At 36.6% G+C, this 14,421-nt stretch overlaps 1 protein-coding gene across 1 annotated transcript in view; it reads left to right on the top strand.

Moving 5' to 3' along the window:
• The window catches only part of CUNH17orf67 (chromosome unknown C17orf67 homolog), a 115,063-nt gene that overhangs the window by 72,377 nt on the left and 28,265 nt on the right, over nt 1–14,421 (top strand). The window contains exon 3 of the mRNA XM_053697207.1: nt 10,559–10,698. Coding sequence (XP_053553182.1) covers nt 10,559–10,675 — 117 coding nt within the window. The 3' untranslated portion in view covers nt 10,676–10,698. The remainder of the gene's footprint in view (nt 1–10,558; nt 10,699–14,421) is intronic.

Raw genomic sequence — 14,421 nt, 5'->3', positions numbered from 1 at the left:
GTAGTAAATCATGTAAATCTGCGTACTCCATCTTCTTAAAGCAGTTCAACGATCCTGCAGAGCCCTACTGTCTTGGGAGGATTTAGTGAAATTAGCAGTTGTAGGCAGGCGCCGCTTTTTATGATGATTTAATTTAGTACTTCAAGCAGCACTGGAACAAAATTATACTGATACCTAACAGTTCCTGTAGGCATCAGGGATCAAATATAAGTTTTGAGGCTCTGTAATTAGATAGATTTCAGTCACAATTTAATATAAGTATTTTGGTAGATGCAGAGCTGCTAAGAAGTGCGACTGATCATGGCGCCGGCTAGACACGCCCCCCGTAATGTTAGGTTTTATTTCACAGGTAAGTTTGTATTTATTTTAACTAGTTAGTTAGTAAATAGTTAATAACTTACCTGTGAAATAAAAATAAAACCTAAGCTAGCTATAATATAACTATTAAGATTTTATTTCACTGGTAAGTATTTCGTTTTAAATAGGTATTATTTAGTTAATAATTGTAAGTTTAATTTAGGTCTATTTTAATTATGTTAAAGTTAGGGGGTGTTAGGGTTAGGTTTAGGGTTACATTAGGGTTAGGTTTAGGGGTTTATATATAGTTAATTTAGGTTGTTGCGATGTGGGGGGCTGGTGGGTTTGGGGTAATATGTTTATTTAGTGGCAGTGATGTGGGAGGCCAGAGGTTTAGGGGTTAATAACTTTATTTAGTGGCTGCAATGTGGAGGAGCGGCGGAATAGGGGTTAATAGATTTATTATAGTATGGGCGATGTTGGGGTGCAAGGGAATAGGGGTTAATAGCTTTATTTAGGTGGCGGTAATATCGGGAGCGGCATATTAGGGGTTAGTAACATTATGTAGGTTGCAGGGATGTTGGGGGCGGTAGATTAGGGGTGTTTATACTCGGGGTTTATGTTAGGGTGTTAGGTTTAAACATAACTTTATTTTTCCCCATAGACATCAATGGGGCTGCGTTACGGAGCTTTTCATTCCACAATCGCAGGTGTTAGGCTTTTTTCTGACACCTTCTCCCCAATGATGTATATGGGGAAAGTGTGCACAAGCACGTCAAAGCAGCGCTTGTATTTTGTGTGGTATGGAGCTCAACACAACCATATCGCATGCACAAGCTGCGCTATAGGGGGTTGAATAACGCAACTTTTGTTGCGTTCGTTAATTTCCCTATAGCGCGCATAACTCGTAATATATAACCCATCCATAAAATATTAAATGTGGAATAACTATAAATGACCACTAGAGGTCACTGCCTGCTTAGAAACATTACTGAAGAATGCTCTTTAAAAAAATATTTTTCTTTTATGGTTCAGATAGAACATACAATTTTAAACTACTTTGCAATTTTTTGTTATTTTATCTCATTTGCTTCATTCTCTTGGTATCCTTTGTTTAAAATCATACCTAGGTAGGTTTAGTAGCTGGAAGCTAGCTGCTAATTGGTGGGTGCACATACTGTATATGCCTCTTGTGAATGGTTTATGGATGTGTTCAGCTAACTCCCAGTAATGCATTGCTGCACCTTCAACAAACCATACCAAGAGAATAAAGCAAAATTGCTAATAGATGTAAATTGGAAAGTTGTTCACAAATGTATGTTCTATCTGAATCCTGATAGAAAAAGTGGGTTTCATGTCTCTTTAACCCCTTAACGACCAGCGACCTACCGCTGGTTGTGCTATTTTAGGAGGCCTGCAGGTGGGAGGGAGGTTATAATAGTGCAGTTTTGCCACTGGTGGCGAGACCCACGCTATTATGAGCCGACTAAACCTTAAAGACCAGCGATGTACAGGGTACGTTGTGGTCATTAAGGGGTTAAACTCCCAAAAACCCGATTTACATTAAATATGTTAGCTGTCCAAACACATTTAATGCCCAGTTACCTAAAGATTGCCACATGGAGCGTGAAAAACCACGCTGACACTCGTATGGGGCTGGGACGCCTCCCATAGAAAATAAATCAGTTTGTTGAAAGGGAAAACTTAACGGGGGAAAGTGATTTTATCAGTTAACAGGGGCACAGTCTAATATTGTAATACTGAAGCCAATACAAATCAGATCACCCTGTTTTCAGTGTGTTGTATCTTACAATTGCTTCTGTTTGCATGTGATTTTATGTTAGCGCAATAAGGGCTAAATTATGAGTAACTGCCGCTCCCACTTGTGCGCTATCACCGCTTGACTTCTGCTCTTTGCGCGAGTTGGGTAGCGCTTGTATTACAAGTAGTAAATGGTTATCGCTTGAGCGCTAACCCGACATGGAATGTGTCAGATTTGGCTTTTTTTTCTCCACTTTTTTGTGTCATACCAATACAAACAAAAGAAATAAACATGAGAATGTCTAAACATTTGTAATTGCAAAAATATTCTGCCCGAAGTGGTGCATTATCTGACAGAAATGCAGGGGTGCCAATATTTTTGGCCATGACTGTATGTGGAAACATGTATTAATGAATAAATAGAATATATTCTTCTATGCGAATAACATTAGAATGTAAAATATTCATATTTTCATTTCGGGTTAGCGAACTTGAGAATATGCGATTGGGTTTGCGTGCGAGTTGGGTGTTTTTTTGTTCCATTTACTTCTATGGGGAAATAGGTGATTACGTGCGTGATATTTAAAGTTTGGCTTTTTGGGCTCATCGGGTTAGCACGCGAGTGGAAAATAGTTACTTCTAGCGCAGTTAAATCTTGAGCACTAAAACATGTAAAATAACGTTTATGTAATATTCAGATTTAATAAAGGTTTTAACTATGTATTTACTGTAAATATTTCACATTCCAATGCTCTTCATATAGTAGAATATTTTCTATGTATTTATAAATAGATATTCCTATACATATCTGTAAATATCTATAGCTATATATAATCATCTATATATTATGAATAAATAGAACATATTCTGTTACGTAAAGAACATTGGAATATGAAATATTCATATTTTCTTGTTGGGTTTGCGCTAATGAGAATATGTCATGGTGTTTGCGTGAGAGAGTGGGTTTTTTTTCAACTTATTTTTTCTAGCTCCGCTAGAGAAAAACTGTTTACTTTCAACTTGTAATACGAGCGTAATCCGGCTAGCACAAAAATGAAAATCCTAGCGGAGTTTTGGCTATAGTGAAAACACAAAATACCGCTCCACTTGTAATCTAGCCCAAAGTTTTGCTTTGACTTAAGAATCAAGCAACACAGAGCATTTAGACTTTTATGTCCTTTTAAACCTTTTAAAAAGGCTGTGCAAACAAGCAGCATATCCAAAACCAATAAGACCAAACTAGGTGAAAACTGTTTAAATCTCCAAAGTTCCTTTTAAAAAGCTTCAAAAGTGCTTTCTGATCGATAGTCTGTTGAGAAGTGCACGTGATCCACTGTTTACAAGCCAGTGCACATGCGCTGCAGCCCCATGGGCTGGGTGAGTGATCCAGCTCAAATCAATAGGGGTAGGAGGCCACCTTCTGATAGGCTGGGCCACACCCTGATAATTATAATAGAACAAACAGTGAACCAGGGGCAGGTGAAGGCACCTTCTAGGGACAGTTTTCCAAGTTAAAAGAAATGTATATAAAATACTAATTTCTGATATATTTAAAAGGTTATATCAATTAATCTTTACTGCAAAGTTTTTTCTTACCTACCATGTCCCTTTAAATTCTAGTTTATAGAGCATTTTTTTACTACAATGTCCCTTTAAGGAGTTTATCGCAGGCCCTCCTATTCAGCTCTAATCTCTGCTATGTACTAATCGCAATGCAATGAAACAAATTTTGAAGGAAACACACAACTGATACCGCTACATTAGTATAATTTTAAGATGCTGGTGTTTAACATAGGAGACAGATGTACTGTGTCCCTTTAATATAGAGTACTGTCCTGGAGAATTTAAGTAAATTCTCATTATAAACTTCCAGTATCTTTTCCTGCACTGACAATAAGCAACATTTATTCAAAATATCATACTGTTTTTTGTATCCTTTTACAATTGTTTTTTAAAGGGACATAAATACCAAGGGGCCGATTTATTAAGGGCCGAATGGACCTGAATGCCCATTTCCATGTGAGCCATCAGGCTTGCTGGAAACAGGAGTTAAAGGGACATTCCGGTCAAAAATTAAATGCACATAGATGAATTACATCTTTGAATAGAAACATATTTGCAATATACATGCATTGGCCAAAATGCTTCTAGTAAAAGTTATCATTGTTTTAGTGTTAGCATTTTTTACTGCACGTGCATGAAGCATAGCTAGATATTCTCAGTGCCTCTGCATTGTAACAACAGCAGCTGCCCAGAGCACCAGTGGGGCTTGTATCATGTCAGCAATTAACAAATTGAGTCATTACCAGATGATTCAAGCACCTTAGTCTCTCTGAGCAAGTGCTGTGTTTAAAATGCTGGTGCACGGTGCATACTTAAATACACTTTTGAAACAGCCATAGCTTGTATTAGCAGCATTTTTGCTAATGTATATTAAAAAAATGCCTCTATACAAAACTGAAATGCATACATGGAGATTTCAAAATTGATTGGAATGTCCCTTTAAGAAGCAGCGGTCTTAAGACCACTGCTCCTTAACTCATACGCCTCCTCTGAGGCTGCAGACATCAACCCGCCCGATCGAATACGATCGGTTTGATTGACACCCCCTGCCCCTTTAAATCCTTACTGAGCTTTCTTATTTAGAATTTTGAGAACACATTTAAAAAAAAAAACCACAGACAGCTCTAACTAGGACGATAAAAGCCAAACAAATTGGGTCAACTAAACACAACAGTAAATGCTCTTCTTGACTGATCATAATGTACAGCCTGACATTTCAGTGCAGTGGCAGGGGAAGTACTTGCGTTTCCGCAGTCACGTTGTCACATGTCATACAGAGGCGTAGTGTGACACCAGTGAGGTCTGGCTTTCATTGGATTATGTTGCCTTTTTGCATGAGATGATGTATGTGAGATGTGTAATTACTGAATGTTCTGCAGTGTGAAAATGCAACTTGATACAATGTGACTTTTGGATGTTATTAATTGCTATCCGTCTTCTCATTGAGCCGTTACTGGAAGCCTCCAGCTGTCCTGGCGGAAATAAGTCCCCTATGTTTGGCAGCTGGATTGTCATCAGATTTGCTAGAGCAGACACGACTTTAAATGGCAGCGTACGTGAGACATTAGATCCAAACTACTTGACAAGACCATTTTAACAGACAATTAGGGGTGTGAAATTGTTAATCTATGAGTCAACTGATAAGTGCAAACTTCTCCCAATTAAACTGTAGAAGTTTGTATTCTGGAAAAGGCAAATTAGTTTCATATTATCAGGATAAAAAAAAAAAACAGACTACAGAACACAGAAATGCAGGGATATGTTGCTAATTTGTAGTGAATATTTGCTTGTAAAAATGTATTTAAACTGTAAAACAGCTGTTAAAGGGACAAAAGTTTGGTCACAATTGTTTAGAAAATGTTATCTAATTATTTTTAATACGAAATTCACTATTAAAGGGACAGAAAACATTAAGATTTTTAAGATTTTTTTTGGCAAAAGCAAAATCATTGTTATTATAAAGCCACCATACTCCCCCATAGAAAAAAAGTAGGGCACTTATAGTCTGAGTGAAACTAAAGCGTATGTGTTTAGCGTCTCTCAGACTATGAGCGCTACTGAGGGTAAGTTGCTGCTTATTATAATTTTAAAAAGTTGCTTACAGTGGGGGGGGGGGGGGGGGGGGGGCAATTAGAAAACTTTCTAATTTACTTCTGTTATCAAATTTACTTTTTTTGTCTTGGTATTCTTTGTTGACAATCATAGCTTGGTAGGCTAAGCAGCAGCAATGCACTTCTTGAATCTGGCTGGTGATTGGTGGCTACACTCATATGTCGCTTGTCATTGGCTAACCAGATGTGTTTGGCTAGGTCCTAATACTACATTACTTCTTTGAAACTGACTTTAACTGTGTGTTTAATCCCTTTGCAGGAGTTAAAGGGACAGTGAAGCCAAAACTAAACTTTCATGATTCGGATAGGGCATACAATTGTAAACAACTTTCCAATTTACTTTTATCATCAAATTTGCTTTGTTCCCTTGGTGGTATTTTTGAAAAGCTAAACCTAGCTAGGCTCAAACTGATTTCTAAACCGTTGAAAATCGCCTCTTAGCTCAGAGCATTTTGAAAGTTTTTCACAGTTAGACAGTACTAGTTCATGTGTGTCATATAGATAACATTGTGCTCACTCCCGTGAAGTTATTTAGGAGTCTGCACTGATTGGCTACACTGCATGTCTGTCAAAAGCACTTAGATAAGGAAGCAGCCTGCAGAGGCTTAGATACAAGGTAATTACAGAGGTAAAACTTGTATAATTATAACTGTTGGTTATGCAAAAACGGGGAATGGGTTTTAAAGGGATTATCTATCTTTTTAAATAAGACTTTTTGGTATTTTGGTATAGACTGTCCCTTTAAGCACACAGTTATATGCAATTAACAGTGCAATAATAAGACACATTAGACTATTTTCTTTTTGCACCTTTATGTCCCTTTACTAGACTAGTTGTACACAGTTGAAAAACAAATAAGAATGATAACTACCCTTGGTAAAGCTGCCAGCTCCAGTTCCTCCTCAACTGTGTAGCAAATCTGAATTTGAATAACGGCACTGGCCTCTCCAGTGACCTGGTCTGTAAGGACTGTGCCTCTGTCCCCAGAAAATCCTCAGGGTAGAAGAAACCGCAGTGGTGTAGTATATAAAACACACCAAATGGAGAATACTCACAGACAGGATAGAAGTCTAAACATGGGATATTTTATTGAAGAGAAACCAGAACACCATCAATCCATTAAAACAATTTGAAAAATCTCTACTCATTTCACAATTTAAATTTCCTTTTCAAGAGCACTTTATTAGACTGATTTGATTTGCTCTTGATAAAGACAGTTTAAATGGTGAAATGCGTAGAGCTGTATCAATTTTACACAATCATGTACATCATGTTAGCTTCAAAATGGAAGTGAATAGCTCTAACTTATACATAAAACATATTTACCTATACATGGAGGGTATAATATTCAATATCAACAAAGTTTAGTGAAAGTTATTTTGGGTATTTATTTAATAATGTTTGCTCTGATTAATGTTATACTACAGTGTATATGATACAATGGAACACACAAAACACAGAGACATACAGGACAAGCTAGTGAAATTGAAGACACATACAGTGCATATTAAAAGGTCAGTACATTTTGTTTTTAGCCCCCTTATGAGTTATAAAAAATGGTCTAAAAAAAATCAAAATAGAAAGTTATATGCAGCCCATTATCTTCCAACAGCCATTGTCCTAGTTCCCCCAGACAAAGAGGGTGTGTTTTTACCAGGGAGTTCCAGTTATTGAGTTAAGAGGGCAAGCACTGATCGTAATTGAGTCAAGGAGACATGTTTTGAGATTTTTGGGTTCCATGGGGGGTGTCGCTGGTATTCCACATTGATGAAATTGCAGGTGTACTGTGAGTGAACTTTCAGTGGGTGAACTTGCAGTGGGTTTGCTGGTAGCGTGCACTTGTTTGTATTATTTTTGTATGTTTGTTTTTCATGTCTTCAAAATATTTGACAAAGACTTTTTAGATGTTTTTTCACTTTGTATAGACTTTGCTTAGAGTGCAGAGTCACTTTACTAATGGGTTCCATGGGTGGAGCTAGGTGGTCTGAGGGAGTGGCTAGGTCATTGGTGGCGAACCTTGGCACTCCAGATGTTTCAGAACTACATTTCCCATGATGCTTAGTCACTCTGAAGTCCAGTCGAGCATCATGGGAAATGTAGTTCTGAAACATCTGAAGTGCCAAGGTTATCCATCAATGGGCAAGGTGGTTCAGACATGGGGGATGTGTGTTCACACTACACAGGGATAGTGTCAAGCCAGATAAGACCTAGGGGTAAATTTAACAAGGGCCGAATGGTCCTTGTTCCAAACAGCAGTTATGAAGCAGCTGCTCCATAACTTGTCCGCTGCCTCTAAGGCTGCGGTTTTCAATCCGCCCGATCCTATACCATCGGGCTGATTGACACCCCCTGCTAGCGTCCGATTGGTCGCAAATCTGCAGGGGGCGGCATTGCACAAGCAGTTCTGGTAAACTGCTTGGGCAATGATAAATGCAGACAGCGTATGCTGTCGGCATTCAGCGATATCTGTCGGACATGATACGCTACAGTGTATCATGTCGGACAGACATTGGTAAATCTACCCCCTAGAGGCTAAGCAGAGACATAGGGCTCTAGATAAATTTCCGGTGCTGACAACTCAGATCTCCAAAATAAACTTGCAGTTAGTAAACTTACTGGCTTTCTGATGCCCCCTACTGGTGAAATCTCTGTTTACCTTACAGTAGAGCTGGTCCTACTTTTATATAATGTATGTACAGAAAAATATGAAATTATGAGCACACTGATATATATAGTATACTCATATATTAATAAACGGCATAGGACTGCTGTGCTTTTATGCACAAGTTTTATGCAGGTGTATAATTATTTAAAAGAAATAAAATCTGTGAGAGATTAATTGTAAAGTCCTCTACTCCTTCATTACAATTATTAGGACAAAGAATAATGAGGGCAGTTTACAAATTTCATTATGCCTCTGCATGTTACTTGATTTCATAAACAGTTTATATGGATTTCCTTGTGGCACCTCTTATGTAGGACACGTCAGTCTGGAACTGGTCATTTGGTCCGCATTACCACTAAGCTTTCTGTATGATATTTTTGACAAAACACATTTAACTGTGATTTGTAGCATTACAGTGCTTTGTCTGATTGCTTACACCATTGTATATTTTCACAGTGGTTATTTTGACAGCTAACAGGTATACATTGTACAGCACATGCAGGTTTTACTATAACATACTTCCCACCATGGTTCTTGATACGAGTATCCCTCCAATGGCAATATTAATGCTCTGAATGTTTCCATGGAGATAATGGGGATGCAGCAATGTGGCCTGTACAACAATGTTCTAGTTATTACTACTGCTTTGGGGGACAAAGTTCCATTAATAGTTTGAATACCAGAGATAGCTACAAAGAGATTATTGACTTCAAGGTAATTGGTTGTAAGATCTTGAGATATTTGATCTGTGGTATCATATGCATCAACATTCCTGTGGCGAGATTGTAGTCAGCAAATTTGCCACCATAAAAATGAATTAGGTTAATTAAAAAAGCAAACATTAATGGGACACAAACCCCAATTTTTTTCATGGTTCAGATAGAGCATACAATTTTAAACACGTTTCCAATTTAGATTTATTTACAATTTACATGTATTATCAATTTTGCTTCAGTCTCTTGGTATCCTTCATTGAAGGAGCAGCAATGCATAACTGGAGGCTAGCTGAACACATTGCTAAGCCAATAATAAGAGGTATACATGTGCAACCACCAATTAGCAGCTAGCCCACAGCTCTTGAGCCTATCTAGTTCAATAAATGATACAAAGCGTACAAAGTAAATTAGATCATAGAAGTAAATTGGAAACTTGTTTAAAAATGTATCCTTCATTTGAATCATAAAATAAATGTTCTGGGTTTCATGTCCCTTTAAGTAGTCATTGTCCTTGGTAAGACTAACTGCAAGGTTTACCTCTAAAAATCTAGTGTATAGACAAAGATACACATAGGGCCAGATTACAAGTGGAGCGCTAAATATCTCTTGCGTGCAAGCAATATTAGTGCTCCACTTTGTAATACCAGCACGCGATAAAGTGCTCTGGTATTAAAAGTTAATTGCAATGTGAGCGCGAGCTTGCATTCGCATTGCTAGGAAGCATTGCGCTCACTAGAGTGTGCTTCCATACGCTTCTATGGGAGCCTCGTTCTGATGCCGTCACAGACGGCATCAGAACCTCGCACAGCATATGGGGTAAGTAGCACGGCGATGGCAGAATTTTTAAATATATATGTATATAATTATATCCATATATATTTATGTGTTAATATGTTTATATACACATATTAACACATAAATATATATGTATATAATCATATACATATTTATTTACATTGCGGTCTATAAGAATACACAGTTCCCATAGACTGCAATGTAAAGGCACTTTTTAGTGCTGTTTTTTTCTAACACCCCAATCCCACAACTTTAGACCCCAACAACTGCCTAGTGCAGCTTTTTTTTTAAAATCAAAAACTATAATGCCCTCTATTTTGAGGGCATTTGTGGCACTTTTAGAAAATTAACCAGCGATCGGATCTCGCAGTAGCAATAACAAGCCATTTGTAATGGTCGGTTAATTATCGTGCTCCCACAAACGTGCACATTTTCCCTTTTTGTGGGAGCACAATAATTGAGTGCTCCACTTGTAATCTAGCCCATAGTGTAGTATACAAGCAGCACATATACATGGTTCATAAACAGTTAAATCTTCTGATATGTAAACAATAATAGTTTATCCTATAGTGTTCATGTTCTAGTGCACAACAACTGCGTTAAAGAAAGAAAATATGAAAAAAAACATTCTACATATTTATGTCTTGTAGGAATACATGCTATACCTGCAGCGTCTGGAGCAGAGGTCAGAAGAGCAATTTCTGGAACACTGGTGGAACCCGCACTGCCAACCCCATTGCAATCGCAACATTATGAATCCTGTGTAATTTTTTGCAGGGCATGATTAAAGGTAATTTATAGAAATAATTATTGGTATTAAACATCTCTAAATAATAGGCTTCAAAAATAAAATGAAAATACAACTAATAATTACGTCAGCAGATTGCATAGATGTAAAGCGACAGTACGCACTTTGAGACTATAATATAAAATGTGCATAGTAAAACAACTTTATATACATTATTTATTTTGCTTTAATTTCATGTAATTTAAAGCGACATAATATTCATAGTCTAATTCACTTGAAAGAGGTTCAGCATACAGTGAAAATCTGACAATATATCACATGAACATTTCTATGTACAAAAGGAAGATATTTTATCAGTGCTGATGTCACACTTTGCTACCCTATGATTTCATGAATTTTCACTGAAATCTTGCATTATTTCATAGTAAACTTTCTTAAAGGGACATAATACTCATATGCTAAATCACTTGAAAATGATGCAGCATAACTGTAAAAAGCTGACATAAAAATATAACCTGAACATCGCTATGTAAAAAGAGAAAAAAATGTATCTCACAATTTCTTCAGCTCACCAGAGTAAGGGCTCTGCAAACAGTTATACTTCAGCTGCTGTCCAGCTGCAAGTTGAAAAAAAGTCCAAAAAAACAATGGCAAATCAGCACCAGCAGTACGTTCATTCATTGCTTTTCTGTGATCTCATGAGATTTCACTAAAAACTAGTGAGATTTCATAGTAAACTTCCTTAAAATTAATAGGAAAGTAATATGTATGTGCCTGCACATGCCAGATGCACACCCCATTGCAAGTCCTGGGACTAGCATCCTGATTGGCTGCTTAAAGTCCCTTTAAAATGTGAAATTTTTATGTAAAATATCTTCCTTTCGTACATAGAGAGATGTTCAGGTGCTATTTTCTAGTCAGCTTTTTACAGCTATATTGGATTACTTTCCAGTGTTTCAACATTTGGGTATCATGTCCCATTAAAGGGACATTAAACACTTTGAGATGGTAATATAAAATTATTAATCATATATATAAAAAAGCTCTACTTTTATAATTTTTTTTAATCGCAGGCGTTTTTTACTTTTATTACAATTTGAAAGAAAACGCGTTAACCTCAGAGCTCTGGTTAACTGTTTCACGAAACATAATATTTCTTACTGTATATTTAAAGGACCATAGAATACAGTAGAATTAGACAATCATCAAATACATAGTAACAAGGTAATACAGAAGCTCTTACTCTAAATTTCAAATGAGCATTTTTTTTTGCTAAATTTGAATGTTCATCCATTTACAGACCCCCTGTAGCATGTGACAGCTACCAGCCAATCAATGACTCATATAAGTATACACTGTAAACTCCTGCACATGCTCAGTAGGAGCTGGTGCCTCAGAAAGTGTACTTAGAAAAAGATAATGCACCATTTGGTAATATAAGTCAAGTAGAAAGTTGTTTAAAATTGTTTGCTCTTTCTGAATCATGAAAGAAAAAACATCGACTTTGGTGTCCCTTTAAAGACCAATGGAAAATTAACATTTTCTTACCTCTCTGCATAACCCCGCCCCTCCCACTGGCAGCATGATTCCTTTTAAACCATCTTGGTTGCATAGCTTTTCTATAACCAGTACTTACGTACTGAAATCTCCAGTATAGGTAGGAATACAACAGGCAAAACCAGATATTTCAAATGTCAAAATAAAGGTAAATCATCTATTTCTAACAAATGTAATACACTACAGCAGGTAAAATAGATAATTGAGAACACATTAATGAGAAAAAAAAATCTCAGTACACTGTGCCTCTAAGTGTTGCATGTTGGTCACAGTGACTAGCCACTAGATACTGATACTAATTAGTAATGAGTTTTCATTAAATAATAGCAACAAAGAATGATCTGGTCACTAAAATGGAGCGACTTCACTAAAAAGTGTTCCAGCTTCATTTTAGCAAATATATGGCACCTATGCCTTTGATAATTTTTATTGGAAATGTAGTGTTTCTTCTACTGGTTTCAATCTATTTAAACCTTTTTTTTCCTCTACCACTCAGACTATCAATTACAGAACTCAGGCTTTGATTTTTAAGTTAAAAATACATCTAGAATAAGTGTTGAATTCTAAAGTGGCATTCTGCATAATTATACCATTGTGCGGCTTTGTATAATAAGTGTCTCTGGATTAAGTGCTCTGACAGCCAAATACATACCGTGGGTGAAAACGATATTGTTCCTGCAGTGATTAGTAGCAATGGTATAATTAATACAGCAGTAAAATCATTAAAAGGTCTGCTTTGTGGTTTGTGAAATGCCACTCACGACAAGCTAATTAAGTATGGCTTGCCTCCTGTTACCTCTATACTGGATTTGCAGCAGACGTATAAAAGTCTCAGTTACCTTTTGGGGGAAGGAACATAACACAAAGAACCTTCTGGTCTGAAACACTCCAGTGTGCTTTTTGCTAGAAACAGATTCCTGTCCCTGACATCTGGACATGACTGCAAAGGACTGTGGGTAGAAGCTTGAGAGTCGACCTATAACATGAGATTCATTAAGTGAATTAGAATCTGATTTTTTCAGTTAATATCTTTTTTATATATATAGTTTCCAGGTCCTGGACATCTCTATAGAATGTGGCTGGATTGGTATCTTATGATAACTAGAAATATTGGTTAAAACAAAAAGAAACTTAAACTTTCTCTTTAATGATTCAGATAGAACATATCATTTTAAACAACTTCTATTATCAAATTGGCTTCATTCTTTTGCTATCCTAGGTTAAAGGAGCAGCAAGACACTACTGAGAGCTAGCTGAAAACAGACGACCAAAAGATAAAAGTCATATACTGTATGTGCAGCCACCAATCAGCAGCTTACTCCCAGTAATGCATTTCTGCTCCTTAACATAACTAGGTATGATTTTCAACAAATTATACCAACAGAAGGACGCAAATTAGATAACAGAAGTACATTGGTAAACTATTTAAAACTGAAAATACATTTGGGATATGGTCATAAAAGTCACAGTTTTAAACAACTTTAAAGGGATACTAAACCCAAATTTTTCAGATTCAGATAGAGCATGCAATTTTAATTTACTCCTATTATCAATTTTCTTTGTTCTCTTGGTACTTTTATTTGAAAAGCAGGAATGTAAGCTTTGGAGCTGGGCCCATTTTTGGTTCAGCTCATGGGTAGAGCTTGCTGATTGGTAGCTAAATGTAGCCACCAATCAGCAAGCACTACCAATGGTGCTGAACCAAAAATGGGACCATCTAATAACAATTATTAAAATAAAAAATTGCAATAAAAAGGTAGGGGCTTGAAGATATGAGGACTCAGATGAAAAAGTCTGCAAAGGGCTTTAGCATAGAAATATATACATATATATGTCTAAATATGTATATGCATGTATATACAGCCTCCACATCACTCTCTGGTATTTGTAGATAAAACTTAACTTTTATTTGTGAACAGGGTTAAAAAGAGAAATCCATGAAACATAAAATGTGGAATAGACTGACATTTAAATACCCTATAGTTTCCTCTAATCTCTCACCCCTAACACCGCTATTGGGTAACCAGAGTTTCCACCGGGAAAGGAAATAGTTAAATTAAACTCATTAGATAGGCAAAGTAATCTCCCCTTCTTTGTCTTACCAGAAGCTGGAAAAATGCATAGTAGATCGAAACTCCTAGAAAACGATTTACATATATTTAATAACTGTTTTTTTATACCTGCAAGCCCATTCATTTATACAATGTC

Source organism: Bombina bombina, unplaced genomic scaffold (assembly GCF_027579735.1).
Source record: "Bombina bombina isolate aBomBom1 unplaced genomic scaffold, aBomBom1.pri scaffold_400, whole genome shotgun sequence".
Lineage (NCBI taxonomy): Eukaryota > Metazoa > Chordata > Amphibia > Anura > Bombinatoridae > Bombina > Bombina bombina.
This window is presented reverse-complemented; position numbering and strand designations above follow the sequence as displayed.